The sequence below is a fragment of the Heloderma suspectum genome, chromosome 2 (assembly GCF_057233095.1).
Source record: "Heloderma suspectum isolate Gila_16-S chromosome 2, 16-S_ref, whole genome shotgun sequence".
In the NCBI taxonomy this organism is placed as follows: Eukaryota; Metazoa; Chordata; class Lepidosauria; order Squamata; family Helodermatidae; genus Heloderma; species Heloderma suspectum.
The window spans coordinates 106,210,526-106,225,900 of NC_139459.1; the positions used below are offsets into that span (position 1 = coordinate 106,210,526).

Consider the following 15,375-nt stretch of genomic DNA (forward strand, 5'->3'; position numbering starts at 1 on the left):
AATTTCAGGCAGTTGTGTCCAGGGGATTTTGTGCTAGTCACAGGTAAAATTTGCTTTTTCCAAGAAAATCTGTCAAAACAAAGAGCTATAATTTTTTTGTGTGCTTCCACATATGTGCATGAAATTTGGGATCCTGGCAGCCCCCATAGAGCTGACTGAGCCAGCCAAATTTCAGACAGTTAGGCCTAGTGGCTTTTGTGCTAGCCATAGGTAAAATTTGCTTTTTCCAAGAAAATCTATCAAAGCAAAGAGCTATAATTTCTTTGTTCTTCCACATAAGTGTATGGAATTTGGAAACCTGGAAGCCCTCAGGGAGCTGATGGAACTTGCCAAATTTCAGGCAGTTAGGTCCAGTGACTTTTGTGCTAGTCACAGGTAAAGTTTGCTATTTTCAAGAAAATGTGTCAAAGCCAAGAGCTATTTTTTTTTTTTGTGCTTCCACATATGTGCATGGAATTTGGGGACCTGGCAGCCCCTATAGAGATGACTGAGCCAGCCAAATTTCAGACAGTTTGGTCTAGTGGCTTTTGTGCCAGCCACAGGTAAAAATTTGTTTTTTCCAAGAAAATCTGTCAAAGTCTGACTACAAATTGGCCAGAGCAGAAGCGGGATGTTTTCCAAAATGTTGAAGTGGGGTGATGGGTCAGTGCACACTTCTTATGTATGTATGTATGTAATCTATACACACACGCAAGCACACTGCATGCACACACACCACACACACACATTAGACGTGCGCTTAGACTCGTGTGTGTGTGTGTGTGTATGTGTGTGTGTATATGCACATTTGTGTTAGGGGCCTGTGCCCTGGATCTTTTAAGAACCTAGCAATGCCCCTGTTGGTAACCTATGTGAAGTTCTTTGAAACTTGAAACTATTATACAAATTTTAAGTAGCTATTACGTATAAATGCCTATTGATCCACAGGTATATCTTGGTACTCTGCAATTAAAACACACACATAACCCTTTGCATTATGAAAAGAGTTAAGGCTCTTATAAATTTACTCATGCTCCAAAAAGCATATAAATGTATAGGGCTTCTGCATTAATTTGTGCACCATGTAATCAGTAAAGATTTTGCACGGTCTCATACACCGTGATCTCTTGAAAATTAGGCTCCACCCACACTTTACCTTAGTCTTTTAGCTCCAGTTATTTTTCTCTGTAGATTATGGACAATACTATAGCTGATGTCAGTGCTATATACATGTTTGATAAGAATGTGGCTATGAGCTAAAATAATGTCTTTGCATCACAATTGGAGGGAATAGTCGTGACACCACTGGCAATTTGGAAACATACCCTATTGTTATTTGCAGACCCCATTAAGTGGTTGTGAAAAAATATACAATAGTGGACCAATGGAGAATTTAAAATGGCTACATCTTTTTTCTCCTGCAATGGTACCTTTGCCCCTTTGTAATCTAAAAAATACCATGTGTTTTCATAATGGCATCCAAAAAGCCATTTCCCCCCTCTAATATTGATGTGCCTCTGTCCAGGCCCTTCCTCAACTCCTCCCTCTCTAACTGCACTTCTGTGTTTTTCTCTCTTTGTTTTTGTTTTCCTTTTAATGTCTGCGGTTACTTCTTATTCTCAATAGAAACATAGTGCAGACCAGGAGCAAGCAGAGACTCAAAGCCCACCCTTTCTCTTGCTTCTCATCCAAGCCCTTTTTTCTTAGCCCTTGTCCATGTCCCCCACCCTCGGCCAGCCAGCTAAGATAGGAGAAGGGACCTGGGGAGGAGCCTGCTGCTTCCGTATCACCCATTGCTAGCACTCTAGAGTCTCTGCTGCACCGCTTAGAGCAATGAGGAGAAAATTCCTGAACACTGGCTGTTCTGCACATGCTGAAACATAGGAGCAGCCATCTTGAACTGCCTAGACATACTGGCAGCATGAGGCAGGGAGCTTCCGTCTGCTCTTGTTGATAAGAATGATTAAAGAATGCTTTACGGTCACAATATTTAGTTGATTAATCAGTTCAGTTACTCAATTAAAACATTTTGATTGACTAAAGTGATAGACCTTCATAGACTGGTCAGCAATTAAAAAAAAACTTTTAAAAATACATCGTTTACTTAAAACTGCAGATAGTAAGCATGTTCTTAACAGAACCATTCCCTCCTGTTAGAGAAGAAAAGGGAAATGTCTTCTTCTTGCTCTTCTTCTCTGATGCTTGTTGTGATGCATGCATGCATACTCTTCAGAACAAACATTTAGAACCATTGTTTTTCTCATATTTAAGCAGATTTAATAATGAACTAAATTGCTTAACTGACTAAAACCTCATATGAGTAATCAACTAAGATTTGTTTTAATTGGATGACAACCCTAGTAAATAGTGAGTTGTAGGAGGATTGGGCGCATTCTGCATGACGCATGATAAGTACCACCCCCAGCCCTTTCTAGCTTGTACCCCTTACCCAAAAGATCTCTTATACCAAATTTCATAGTGATAAGACCAATCATCTTGATTGTGTAAAGAATACAATTTTTGTGGATCTAGCAGAGAGTGCAACATGCCCTAACCGTAGAATCACTGCTGCAGCTCTATATTGTAGCTTCTGACTAAATTGAAATGAAAGCATGTTAGCCACCCTTGTTACAATAACATTCTTATCTACAGTTGGACAGAGATGTTTCATTTACAGAAATACTGTTGTGAGTAATCTTACCCATTTTAGGTTTCTGTTGTGACTGATCACTATGTTAGTTAAGTGTTTTGTGTATAATAAAGATAAAGTCTTGTGACCAAGTTAGAGCTAAATGCTGTGCGTAGGCACTGTCGTTTTGATTAGAGTGCTTTAATTTCCATTTCGAGTCATATTTTTCTCTGCATGTTTGTGCATTCTTTTCAGGAAAATGGAGCACAAGCTTATGGATAGACAAGGCTTAAAATAGAACTCATTTATATTGATGAGATAATTTGCAAAACTGAAATTAGTAGGTTTTTCATCATTTTGATCCAGCACAAGCAAACAGGTGAAGAGTTCTACATAGCTTTAGCACATTCTGTATTCAAGAAGATACAAACTGAGAATTCAGATGTTGACATCCTGGAAAATTGTGTTAGTTTTTCATAAGATTATATTACGATATATACATTCTTGATTCACTTCTGTCATATTCTGAAGTAATTCCTTGGACTAAAAAGTATTGGATCTATCAAAGTACATTCAAAGGAACACTTGTAGCAGAAGGATCAGGACGCCTTTGGATGTAAAATCAGGATGCAATCCTATGCATGTTTAGACAGAAAAACGTCCTACAACTCCCAGCATGCCCCAGCCAGCATGTAGGACTCTTTTCTGTCTAAACATGAGATTGTGCCCTTGGAAGGTTAATTTCCCCCAAAAGTTACTTGCAAAAGTTAGTAATCCAGAGTTGCAGGCTCAACAGGGTGTAGATGCATAAGTTTTGCGGGGAGGAGGGCTGTTGGAGAAATACACTCCGACCCACAGCAGTCTTGCTGAGAAAATCAGCCTACAGTCAAACTTTTGTATGCAATTTTCTAAAGATCAAGTAGATAAATACCATAAGAGAAAAATAGTGACCACATCTACAGAGAGAGAAAGATAACACAGTGGTCCCTTGTGTGAAAATAGTATCTTGCATTGATTGTTTGTTTGTTCATTTCATTTCATTTCATTTCATTTCTATACTACCCAATAGCCGAAGCCCTCTGACAAATAATTATACACACAGTTACAAGGCTTACATAGAAATTTAGCAATACCATGGCACTGTAATTGGACACAATATTGTACCAACATTTTCCCAATGAAACTTCTTTCTTTCGGCTTTTTAGCCCTTTCTTAGTCTGTATCTTAAAATAAAGCATCACATTAACTGGCTGCAAAAAGCAGTGATTAAGTTCAGTTTAAATATAAATTAATTTGTACTGGTAAGAAAAAATAATTATCTTAACCCCATGCAGAGCTCAAAGATAAAGATAGGAATGTCTTCAGGTTTGCTTCTTTTATACTCTGTTGAGTGCAAAGCAAAGAAGAGCAGCATAGGAGCCAAACTTCAAATGCATGCATGAACACATAGAGGGGCATGTGGGGCAGGCCTTTTAGTGTTTAGAAGATTGAGGAAATGGTTAAATGGCAGAGTACATAGAGTACAGTTTCACAATTCAGACTGTTGAAGTGCTTTGTAGTGGTTGCAGTTTCTAAGCTATTTTAGGAAGGTCATTTTGCAAAAGTCTCCGCCTCCTGCCCTTTCTCTGCAGATGCTTTGGGTCTCTATATCCTGTGAGCATATATTTTCTGTTTTCAAATTGACATGTTGGGATAAAGAAGGGTGGCAGTGGAGAAACAATTCAATAAGCAATTGAGAGAGGGCCTTCTTGACAACTGATCTATGCAACATTTCCTAAACCAGCGGCAAAAGAAATCATGCCATGTTATAATTGGCTTGCTGAGATTAAGGACACTACATCATTAAAGATCTATAAAAGCCTTATTTTGTCAACTAAATCCATGTAGTCATGGTCTGAAGGAATCTGATGTTTCAGCATTTTGAGCAATATTAATTTTTTCTGTGCAATGGAACTGTTAATCAAAAATAAATTAATCCTGAATGCCACAGAATCTAGTTCTGTTTTATGAGATACCTTTTTCTTTAAAATATATTCAGCCAATTCTCATGAGAGCTGTTATTCCACACACAGTATACTGTTTTGTGTATCAATAGCAAGCTTGTTGAAATGCTGTTTTCTGCTGGTTTTAGCAGGAATGAGCACCTATGATAAGCGGGGTGGGTGGAGGATTCTCTTTTGTGCTTTTGCAGTGCAGGCCACCTCTTAAGTCTGAATGCATCTGGTTTTATGGATTTGTTTTCGTATATAGTGTTGCCATTCATTTGCTTTTTGCTCCCACTTAAATTGTTGTTTACCATTACCCTCAGAACACAGCCTTTTCAAATGTCATTTTCTTTTAAGAACTGCCAGAGGCTCTCTTAATCGAAGAGGAAATACAAGAAACAGAATCCTGGGCCAAGCCTCTTGTCTACCTTTGGCAGAACAGGGTACCAAATTTCACTGCTGAAAAGGAGTACAATGCAGCTGTTGCCAGATTGGAACCCTATTGTGCCATATGCACACTCCTCAAACCTTACTACAAGGTAAGGAAGCGTCATATAATTTCAGGGGTATTTACAAATGTCTCCTTTGTAGTAAATTATAAAAACAAAACAAAACACAGCAGCCTAAATACTTGTAGAAGGTTACATTGTGGCAAAACAACAGAATTTCATCTTATCCTTAGGAAGTAAAGGACTGAAGGGTGTATGGTCCTTCATGAAGCTCATCAAAATAGATACTGTGATTCCAAGGAGAAACTTGGAGTCATGATTCCCACCACCATAAATCATGGAAATGAGAATTGTGCAATTTCTGCTCTAGTGGTAAACTTGGTAGGCCTAGTCTTGCATGATGATTGAGATATTTGAGATTTATACATTCATTAGATAAATTCAAAGGTATGACTCAAGGGTATATAAATTCAAGGGTCGTCGCTCAATACACCCTCCCTGCTTCATGCAGAGCGGATACTCATATCGTGCTCCCTCCTACATGTGTGAAGGAGAGGGATTAGATTGTGCTGTTGGTTTTATAGAGTACAATTTATTTTTAAATTTCCTGCCCCTAAATAATTACATTGATCTAAGTGCAGTTGTCATGTAGAAATTTCTGCTCATTTTTCTGCCTCATCTCACATAATTTATCATACCGTATTACATCACAGAGCTGGGGCTCTTCTGCTGGTTGTGGAGAACCGAAATGGTTAATCTTGCATTATTTATTTATATGTATTATATGCCTTATAAAACAGATTCTCTAGTATCTTACACATTGTAAATCAAATAAAACATAAAACTATGAAAATCCAACATACAGATATTTTTTAAAATTGTAAGTCGCAGCACAAAACCATATTTAGAACTCATAGAAGCTAAAACAACCAGCGTATAACAGGAGCTAAAACCGTAGGGACTAAAGCATACTAAAATCTTTACATCTATATACTAACAACATATTAGACATTAACGATCACAAAACACATAATTTAGAATCATAGTAAGATCTTAACATGTCTGGGAGAATAAAAAGTCTTACCCTGGTGCTGGAAGGACAACAACATAAGTAATATGAGTGAGTCTTTCTAGAGAAAGCATTCCATAACCAGGAGCTGCCACCAAGAAGGCCCTCCAAACTTGAGACTGAGGGGGGAATTTTCTTGACTTCTAGTGTAATTGCCATTAAACACTGCATTTAATGGTGTTTTGCCATTGCATTTCACTTTGACACATCAGATACTGGTGATATAAAAGTGCACACAAATTGCTAAATGTTTCCAGAGGATTCATGCTAATAAATGAGAAATACCCTTCACTGGGACACACTGATAACTGTGACATGCTTTTCTCTGCAGTCTTCCCCAACCCTTGCAGAATAACCCTCTTGGCACTCCCATTCCATGCTATTTGTCCAGTAGGAAATGCCCCTTAAAGAATTCCTGCCAATTGGCAGAGAGCTATAGAGAGCTCAAGCTATCTTCCTGTCCTCTCTTTGTGAAGTGGTTCCCATCTTAGTCCATGCTCAGCAGATGGGGAGGAAAGTCATGCTTCAAGAGGTTGCTGCACAGCCCAAGGAGACAAAGTTTCCATATCTTTCTCCAGCTGTGCTCTGGCTAGATATAGGTGGCTGTTGCAGGGTATGAATGCGGGATGGCGAAGGATGCTTCCTTAAGCAGCGGCAATATCAACTCAAAGGGCTGGTTCCTAGAACTGCTGTCTATTGCCTTGAGAGAATGTGTGTTTGTGTGAGTATGGTGTGTAAGGCTATCTTCCCACTTTTACAGCTATAAAAATTAGTAGTAAGAGCTGAATGCAAAGCTACAATAGGGAGAATTTAAATAAGTGATAAAGTGTAGGTTACTAAAACTTGACTCTTCATTTAGCAACTATCAAAATATTGAAATGTTTAAAATGACCAGTGAAGGATATTTTAGAAGCAATGTGAGTTGGATTTATTATCTTTTAAAGGGGATGGGGAAACTTACCAAACAAAAGAAAAAGAACAAATATCTTTCTATTTAAATATATTTTTCAGCCTGACAAAACTAATGAAGAAATCTATACTTCCTCAGAAACGAAACAAAGAGCAATATTTATGGCCAGCAAAAAGACAAAACCACTTATTCCAGAGATATGTTTTATTTATAGTGAAGAAAATACCGAAAACTATCCGTCCAATGGCTTTATTGAAGAAGATGGAACAAGTCTGCTGATATCCTGTGCAAAGTGTTATGTACAGGTCCATGCAAGTAAATATAAATATCATAGTTCTTCAAATTAAAATATTGGATTTCCACTTTTACTTTCACTTACAGTGTTAAAATCTGAGTAACCATCATAATTCAACTGGAATATTTTGAGTTGCCTTTAGAACACAGAAGAAATGTGTGAACTCATTCATATGTTCGGATGTATGAAATTATATAGAACTCAATCTATGCCCCCAAAATGAAATATTCCAAGATTTGTAAACTGTGTCTATGGAGTTCAAAAACAGCTTAATCTCAGGGAGGGCGTGGGGAGGCCAAAGTCCTCACCATGTATCGGCCGTGAAGAATGTTGCCAGAAATTCAGTAGGGCTGCTCGCATATGTAAACAGCCCTGTCTGGTTTCTTTGAGTGGAATTGGGATAAGTCAATAACCCATCCTGATTCTGCTCACATAGATAGCCTGACTGCCTCCTCATACCCGGCTATAGGTGGACCCATGTAGGGATGGACCAAATTACCCTCCCCGTGTGCCACTCACTGGATTCCCACTGCTTGCCCAACCCTGGCAGGCATGGGGGGCAAGCCTTTGGCTGGCCTGGCAGGCACCTGGTGAGAGCTCCTGGCATCCCACTCACCTGTAAGCCACCATTTTGTGAAAAACAGTGAGGAAGCTTTTACGTAAATCTCCATTTTACGCAAAATGGAGGCCGTAAATAGTCCATTTATGCAAAATTGCAGGCATAAATGGTCCATTCATGCCTGCAATTTTGCATAAATGGCCTATTTACGGACGCCATTTTGTGTAAAATGGTGATTTACATTAAAAGCTTACCTGTGTTTTTTTGCAAATTGGCAGCTTGTGGGTAAGTGGGGATCCCTGAACTTGCCCAACTTGGCGTGCGCCGAGTTGGGCAAATGTGAGGGTCTGCGGACTGAGTGGGAGGATGTCCACCGGACTCCATCCCCTTCCTAGATTTCTACGACATCCCTTACCCCATACACACGAGGCTGTCTGTCAGCTTGGAATGGGGAGGCAGCCAACTGGCTGTCTTTGAAAGGCAGGATCCTGCCCTTTAAACTTATGTTAAATAAGTTCTGTTTCTATTTTAAGTATAATGGTTTAAAGATCAATTACAGAAAATTGAGAAGAAATATTCAAGAAGAAATTAACTTTTGGCTGAGATGGCTTTTGGATAACCAAATTGTGGAACAGGTCAAAAGTTTTCACTACTTGGGGGTGGGGTGTTCCATCATTCCATTTCGTGGTCTACACATAGATCATACGCTCTTCAGAAAGCTTTAATTAGTCAGACTGTTTCACTACGTTATTTCTATACAAAAACAGGCTATTATATTTCAGCAGCTATTACAATGTTCATTGCTAAAATACCCACTCAGCTCTTTTATGGAGCTGGTATTTGGGTCAGGGTAATGTCTTCAGATGTTAACAGCATACACGCCAGATTCTTATGAGTCCTTTTGCACATCTCTAGATGTGCTTCCAATGTAGCTATATTAATGGAGACAGGACAATGCCCGTTTGATGGGAGGGCTTGGCTGCCAGCCTTAAGATGTATGTCTTTAGGACAGCAGTGGGGCTGCTATCTTATCTCTCTGATGGAAGTTACAATAGTGCTTGGATGAATTGTGTGGCTCAAAGGGCTTGTTGCCTCAGGCATCATCTTCTTTCCTTTTAAAATGGGATTTTTATTAGTAGCCCTAATAAAGAAAATACTTTAGGATATTTCCTTTCAAGACCTTTCTGCTTGTGCATGTGCAATTTGCTCCCCTTGTTCTTTAGGTATTTCTTATGAAAAACCCTTTCAATTACCTGCTCATTTGAGTAATTTGCATGTAGCTAAATATCATAAAGCTTTCACTTTGACCTGATGTAAGATGCTACCCTCTCAGATGCTTTGGGGAAGATATGATGGTGTCTCCTTGCCACTGAGGGATCTGTCTGTGGAGCATCCAGGAGGTGGAATCTGTGGAACATGTTCTTTTGTTTTGCATTTTCTACGTTGAAGATAGGCAGCAAATGATTGCCTCTTTATTGGCACTCAGATAGAGCAGCCCAATTTTACATTAAGTATCTGCTTTCAGACAAAGTTAGGGTTGTTGCCAAATTCTGTCAGTGGCAATGAGAACAAAGAAGCAACTATCTGTTATTGGAAGGTTGTTTCTGGTGTCTTGTAATATCTGTTTTTGCACAGTTTGAGTTGATTATATATATATATAGGGGGGCACAGTTGTGCCTCCGATAGATAAGGCGATCAGTAAAATAAGGGTTCCATAATGTTAAATCGAAATCGGGGGGTGGTGATGGCATACTAACCTTAATAAAATCAAAAAGGTTCTTTCTAGAAATATATCTCTGACTGCTTTTATTTCTGGTCTGTTGACCACAATAAAAAGAACTGAACTGAACTGCCCTTTAAACATAGTTTGTCCCTGGCTGACAGGCAGCCTCGTACATGAGGGGCTATCTGTCAGCCAGGGAGGCAGTCAGGCTGCCTGGGCAAGCAGAATCAAGATGGGTGCCAGCTCAAGGTGAGCTCTGTGACTTGCTCTAATTTTGTTCACAGTAATCAAGCAGGGCTGTTAACTTATGTGAGTGAGCTGCGCTACTCAACTTCACTTAACATCCCTTGTTTTTGATATAGGGTGCGTACCTTTTCCTAACATACTTTTACAAATAAGTATGTATAGAATTGCAGTGTTAATCCCTATAGTATACTAGCTCTCTATATGAGCGTTATCTCTATATGGAGATTGGAATTTTACCACATGGACAAGTAGTTGGTATAACTAGACTGACAGCCTAGCATAGTGAAAGGTTTGTTAAAGATAATGTGGCTGATCTGAGGAATGAGAACTGTTGCTAGCATAGGCAATATTTCAACTGGCAGTATGACAACCAAACTTACTCTTGGGAAAATGCTCATTCTTCACTGTTTTTAATCACACAGTATGCAAATCTAGTGTCTCTCTTTAATAGCTCAGTTGTCTGTTTAGCTTGAAGATAATGAAGTACAGAAACTGTTTATCACCTTGGCTCTGTTATTATAGGTTGCTATGGTGTTGCTTCCCATGAAATCCATGATGGATGGATGTGTTCTCGATGCAAAAGAGCAGCCTGGACAGCCGTAAGTGATGCATTTATTTAGTGGTTGTTCACAGACCACCTAAACCTCCTGAATAACTGATTGTATATAAGAATAAGAGACACAGAGGTGTGTTCTTCCAATCCTTCTTCCCATAGTTGAGAAAACACCCTTATTTCTGTTTTAACAATATTGTTATGGTTCAAATTGAATTTTTTTATTGCATATTGGTACATGGTAAGTAAGATATGTGATATAATGTCTACTGAGAAAACACCCAACATTGAATGTAATATAACTGAAAATACAAAACAGGAGAACCTTCACATTGTTTTACCCTGTAAGCTCCCTGTCAGCTGCAGTGCTGCAGCCACTGGACAGCCCAAGAGCTTCCCAACTCTTCCAGATGTAGCTCAGCCTTCTTGATACAGCTTGTTAAATTGCTGAACACTGCAGTAATTATCCTAATATTGTGCAGGCATGTCATCCAGAAAATCAGAATATATTATCTCCCCTTGTAACTACAAGGGTTGATTGAAATTTTAGGATTGATGTCAGTGGAAGGGTGACTGCTGCAGGCATAAGTGCAGAGTACCAGACTGAAACTGTTGCTGGACTCAAACCACGTAGGTACTTGATATGTAAAAGAATCACAGGGCATCCCCCAAAGGCAGGACCATTCATCCAGCAATCCCCCCAGAGAACTATCTAGCCTGTTAAGACCATAGTGTATCACAAGCAGAGAACTATTACGCTGCAGAAGACAGAGCAGGGACATGCTGAGGAAATAGCTTTTCAGTAGTTGCTTCTATATTACACCTTTTATCTGGAATATCCATCCTTTGTTTATTCACTTTTTTTAAAGAAACCAAATGATGTTTTCATCAGATTGTTGTAATCTTGTAGTTTCTGTGTTATCCTCATGTTTTTCAGACCTGATTTTTTTTTGGGGGGGGGGTTGTGTGTGTGTGTGTTGTTTTGTGTCCTTTTCAAATAAAATAAAATTGCAGGAGGGGACAGGTGCAATGTGAAAGCAAACCCTATCAAGGGTGTAATTAAAAGTTTTCTGTTTGCAGGTCCTTCCCATTTTATTGCTTCCTGTTTCGAGTAAACATTGTAGAAGGATTTTGGCCAAGAGGGATGGTATTGCTGGATAATATAGTGCTATACTGTGTGGAAGTTCTGTCTAAATTCCACTTCCAGATAATAACAGAAAAGCAATCCTTCGGCCCCATTAAAGATTTCTAGTGTGGAAGCAACCAATGACTCAAATAACACAGACAAGTGAGTCAAGCTTCATATCACTGAGGAAGGCAAGATACTTTCCCTCCTGTCCAGTCACCATTGTTCCCTATCTTTAACCAATCAATCTAAACCCGAACTATGAGAGCTGTATCTTGACCATAAGTGAAACCCATCCATTAAGGCATGCCAAAAGAGAATTCTACTGTTGGAACATCATGCCATCTGCCTCAGAGAGTAGAGACAAGCAATCATTTTAAAGAGAGTTTGAAGATATGATGAAACCTTTATTGCCCTTTGTGTATACACACATATCCTTTGTTCTACTATCTTACTTGATCAAACAGGTTTTGGAAGTACTACAAACTGGAAGTTTGTTTTGGAAGTACCTGTCTCCTGCATGAGCTGGGAACACAAAACATTGCCAAGCATCGACAATAAAGACTGTAGATGAACTTTTCATTTTAGTAATAAACAACAGTAAGATGGATGTTCACACTCCAGGATGGTTCGCACTCCAGAATTTTTTAAAACTCCTGGGTTACCATGAGTGAGCCAACATGCTAATGTGGGTTGCTTGATTGCTCCCACTTCACTTCTTCTGCCAATGGGAGTGGCTAAACAAGCCAGGGACTCCTTGGCTTGGTTAGTATGACATCTGAACCAGGAACTTTGGCTTGTCTTTCTCTCAGCAAGCCAGAGTTGAAACCCAAGAACCTGATTCTGGCTTGTTGGGGGAGGGATAAGCTAGAATTCCCAGCTCAGATGTCATGCTAACTAAACCAGGGATAGAGAGCTCCTGGCTTATTTAACCACTCCCACTGACAAGATGAGCCAACGGGAGTGGTTGAGCTGCATACATGAGTATGATGGCTTGCTCATAGTTTCAGTGATGAGTGAACCCAGCCAATGCCTCCTTCAACTCTCTGAGAAATGGACTATCCTCTACCTCCAGCCTAATTGAGGTAGTTTCTGATTACTAAAGGGATAGGGAATAACAAAACAAAACCGTGTGTGTGTGTGTGTGTTGAGTGGAGAAACTTTTTCTGAACTTTATGGCTATAACAAGATATCAGAAAAGAGAGTCATATGCAGGGATGTATGTACGCTATGATTCTTTCCAAGTGTGGATAAATGTGGATACAGTTCAAAATGTGTTGAGCCCAGAATTTAGCTTTCCTTTTGTAAAAAGCAAATTTCTAGCCCTTAGAATCATGACAATCTGCTTGAAAGGTATGGGTAATTTCTGGTGAAATCTCAGAAACTAGAGAGTTTGCTGTTTTTTGTGTTCTACCCTTCCCCAGTTTGTACTAATTGATTATTCTACCCACATTTTTACTTAATTGACCCCCAAAAATTTTAGAGTTCCTTTGGATACATTTTGAGGGCTATCTTATCTCCTGCATGAGCTGGGAACACAAAACATTGCCAAACATTGACAATAAAGACTGTAGAGGAGCTTTTCACAGAAATGGTAACTTCCCCGCACCCCCTCAGTTCAACTGTGCTAGAATATATTGATTTTTCTCACACCAAAGTAATTTCTTACCATTTTATGAAAACTAAAAGAGAGAGGTAGGGTAAAATAGGTTGGAGGAGCAGATAATGTAAGCAGTTTTTTTAGATTCCTTGTAGCTGTTGGTAAAGAACAAAACAGGAGGTAGCAGATATGGTGTGCATATTAACCAAGGCAGGGAAATAAAATGGCAAATACCAATTTAGAAGAGATTATTACAAAAATAGTGATTCACATATATAGGTAGTTCAATGTTTGCTTGGTGAATTGCTATTAAAATGTGCCCAGAGTCAATTTCTGTATCTGTAATATGTTTTCATTTTAGCAGGGTAGGCATTCTTTCTAGGCAAAATTGAATTTTTCCTCTCTTGCTGGCCACCGGAGAAAATTGTGAAAGGTTCCTTATCAGGCAATCAGAACTTGTTCCAGGACTTATGAAACTGCTTTTGTTACAGCTCCTGCAGAGTTGCGGGTGGGTGTAGAGGGGAGGGGGAATGGCAAAAGTCAATCCCAGGAACTGACAGGGTGTCTTTTAAGTCAGAATGTAATTATCAGTTCAGTTCCCTGAACAGAGTTAGACAGCATTGCTGCTCTAACAACAAGTTCGTCAGTTTTCTTTCAGCCAAGGGACACGTGTGGCACCTCAAAGCGTTAGTAAGGAGAATTATCACATTTCTTTTTGTGGGGAACCTGATTATGTTCAAAATAGTGAGGGATGTCAAGGAACCCAGGTCTTCCTCATCTAACAAGGCTCTGCTTTCACAAACTACAGTACGGTGCTAGGGAGATATTATACCCTAACCTGGCCTAGGTTCACTAATTTAATGCTGGCACCTCAGATCCAAGGATAATCTAGTTTGTTAACCTGGCAGATCTGAAACCATAACTTTGGGAACCCAGAGAAAATATATTTGCCCTCTTTCCTTAGCACATAGTTGTCTACCCTCTCAAGCTTACTTGTGAAAAATCATGTTACATTCCCCCCACCCCTTTTCCCAGAGTGACGAGAGGCTCCAGGAACAGTGCTACCAGGATTTGGCTACGTTTTGGTGTAGAGATCACTGGAAACACATGGTGTTTTCTAATTTTTAGTTTGTTTACAAATATACAAGTCAAGCATAGATGGAGGCAAGCAACATAATACTCCTATCAGGCAGCTGATCCGCTACTGCTCATCAAATCCCCAGGGAGAGGCATGTTGCACCCCAAAGTGCTTCAGCCTTCACTCATTTCCTTTCTATCTGTCTCACTTATTGTCTCAAAACAACTTCTTTTGTTATTACACACGCGCACACACACACACACACACACTACTCTTCAGCGGGTAGTGTGTGTCAGTGTCACCTTTTCAAAATTCTGATGGATAACACTTGAGAGAACTCTAAATATCTCCTAAAGATTTGCTCCCATCAACCACCTATACTGGGCCATTAGCCTAGTCAGTAAAGTGCTTAACAAAGAAAAGTTGCTCAATCACTATTACACTATAGTACTTCAGTTGCTTTATACTATAATAGCAAAGGCTTTTACAGACATTGGGCAAATAAATATTCAGAGTGAGCAAAGCAGAACTTTAATATTTTTAGCCAGGACATTTATTCAAATGAAATGTTAAAATAGTGCATTTTTTTAAATAATGATCAAATCAGGCATTGGAAATAAATACATCAATAAATACATCAATAAATAAAAAGGAAGAAATATATCTGAGCCCTACCCTAGAAGTAAAAAACCATTCTTTTGTCACTGTTCTAGAATGTACAGGTAGTTTTATAAACAGGTTTATTAATTCAAGCTAAAGCAAACCCTCTTTATGGTCCCCTTAGTGAGGCATGCAGATTGCAGAAAAATTAGCCTCTGGTCTTTTCATTAATATACTAAGTTTTGTCAACTGAAAGATAGCAGAGTACGTTAAGATCTTTTTATCTTAAATTTTACTTGGCAGTTTGAAACAGTGCAGCTGGTTTGGCAGGGCAGCTAATGGTAAGTAGAGTCAAGGAGTCACAGTAGACAGACCTAACTAGATCCAGTTATCTCCCTATCCTCCTCCCTTGCAAAGATCCTAAGGACACTCAAGTAATGCATTACAGTTGCATAGCATCTAACTAAACTGAAGAATAGTGTCTTACCTTAGTTCAGAAGGGCTGGATGCTGATTCTGTGCTGGGAGAAAAAGTGTGGCCTCCAACACCCTTATAGCAGGGGTGAGGAACCTGT

At 39.3% G+C, this 15,375-nt stretch overlaps 1 protein-coding gene across 7 annotated transcripts in view; it reads left to right on the top strand.

The window, feature by feature from the left end:
* Window positions 1-15,375, top strand: part of KDM4C (lysine demethylase 4C) — a 336,197-nt gene that overhangs the window by 208,484 nt on the left and 112,338 nt on the right. For all 7 annotated transcript variants that reach the window (XM_084834476.1, XM_084834472.1, XM_084834475.1 and 4 more), the window contains 3 exons: window positions 4,951-5,132; window positions 7,123-7,336; window positions 10,367-10,443. In XM_084834476.1, the coding sequence (XP_084690602.1) occupies window positions 4,951-5,132; window positions 7,123-7,336; window positions 10,367-10,443 (473 nt within the window). The remainder of the gene's footprint in view (window positions 1-4,950; window positions 5,133-7,122; window positions 7,337-10,366; window positions 10,444-15,375) is intronic.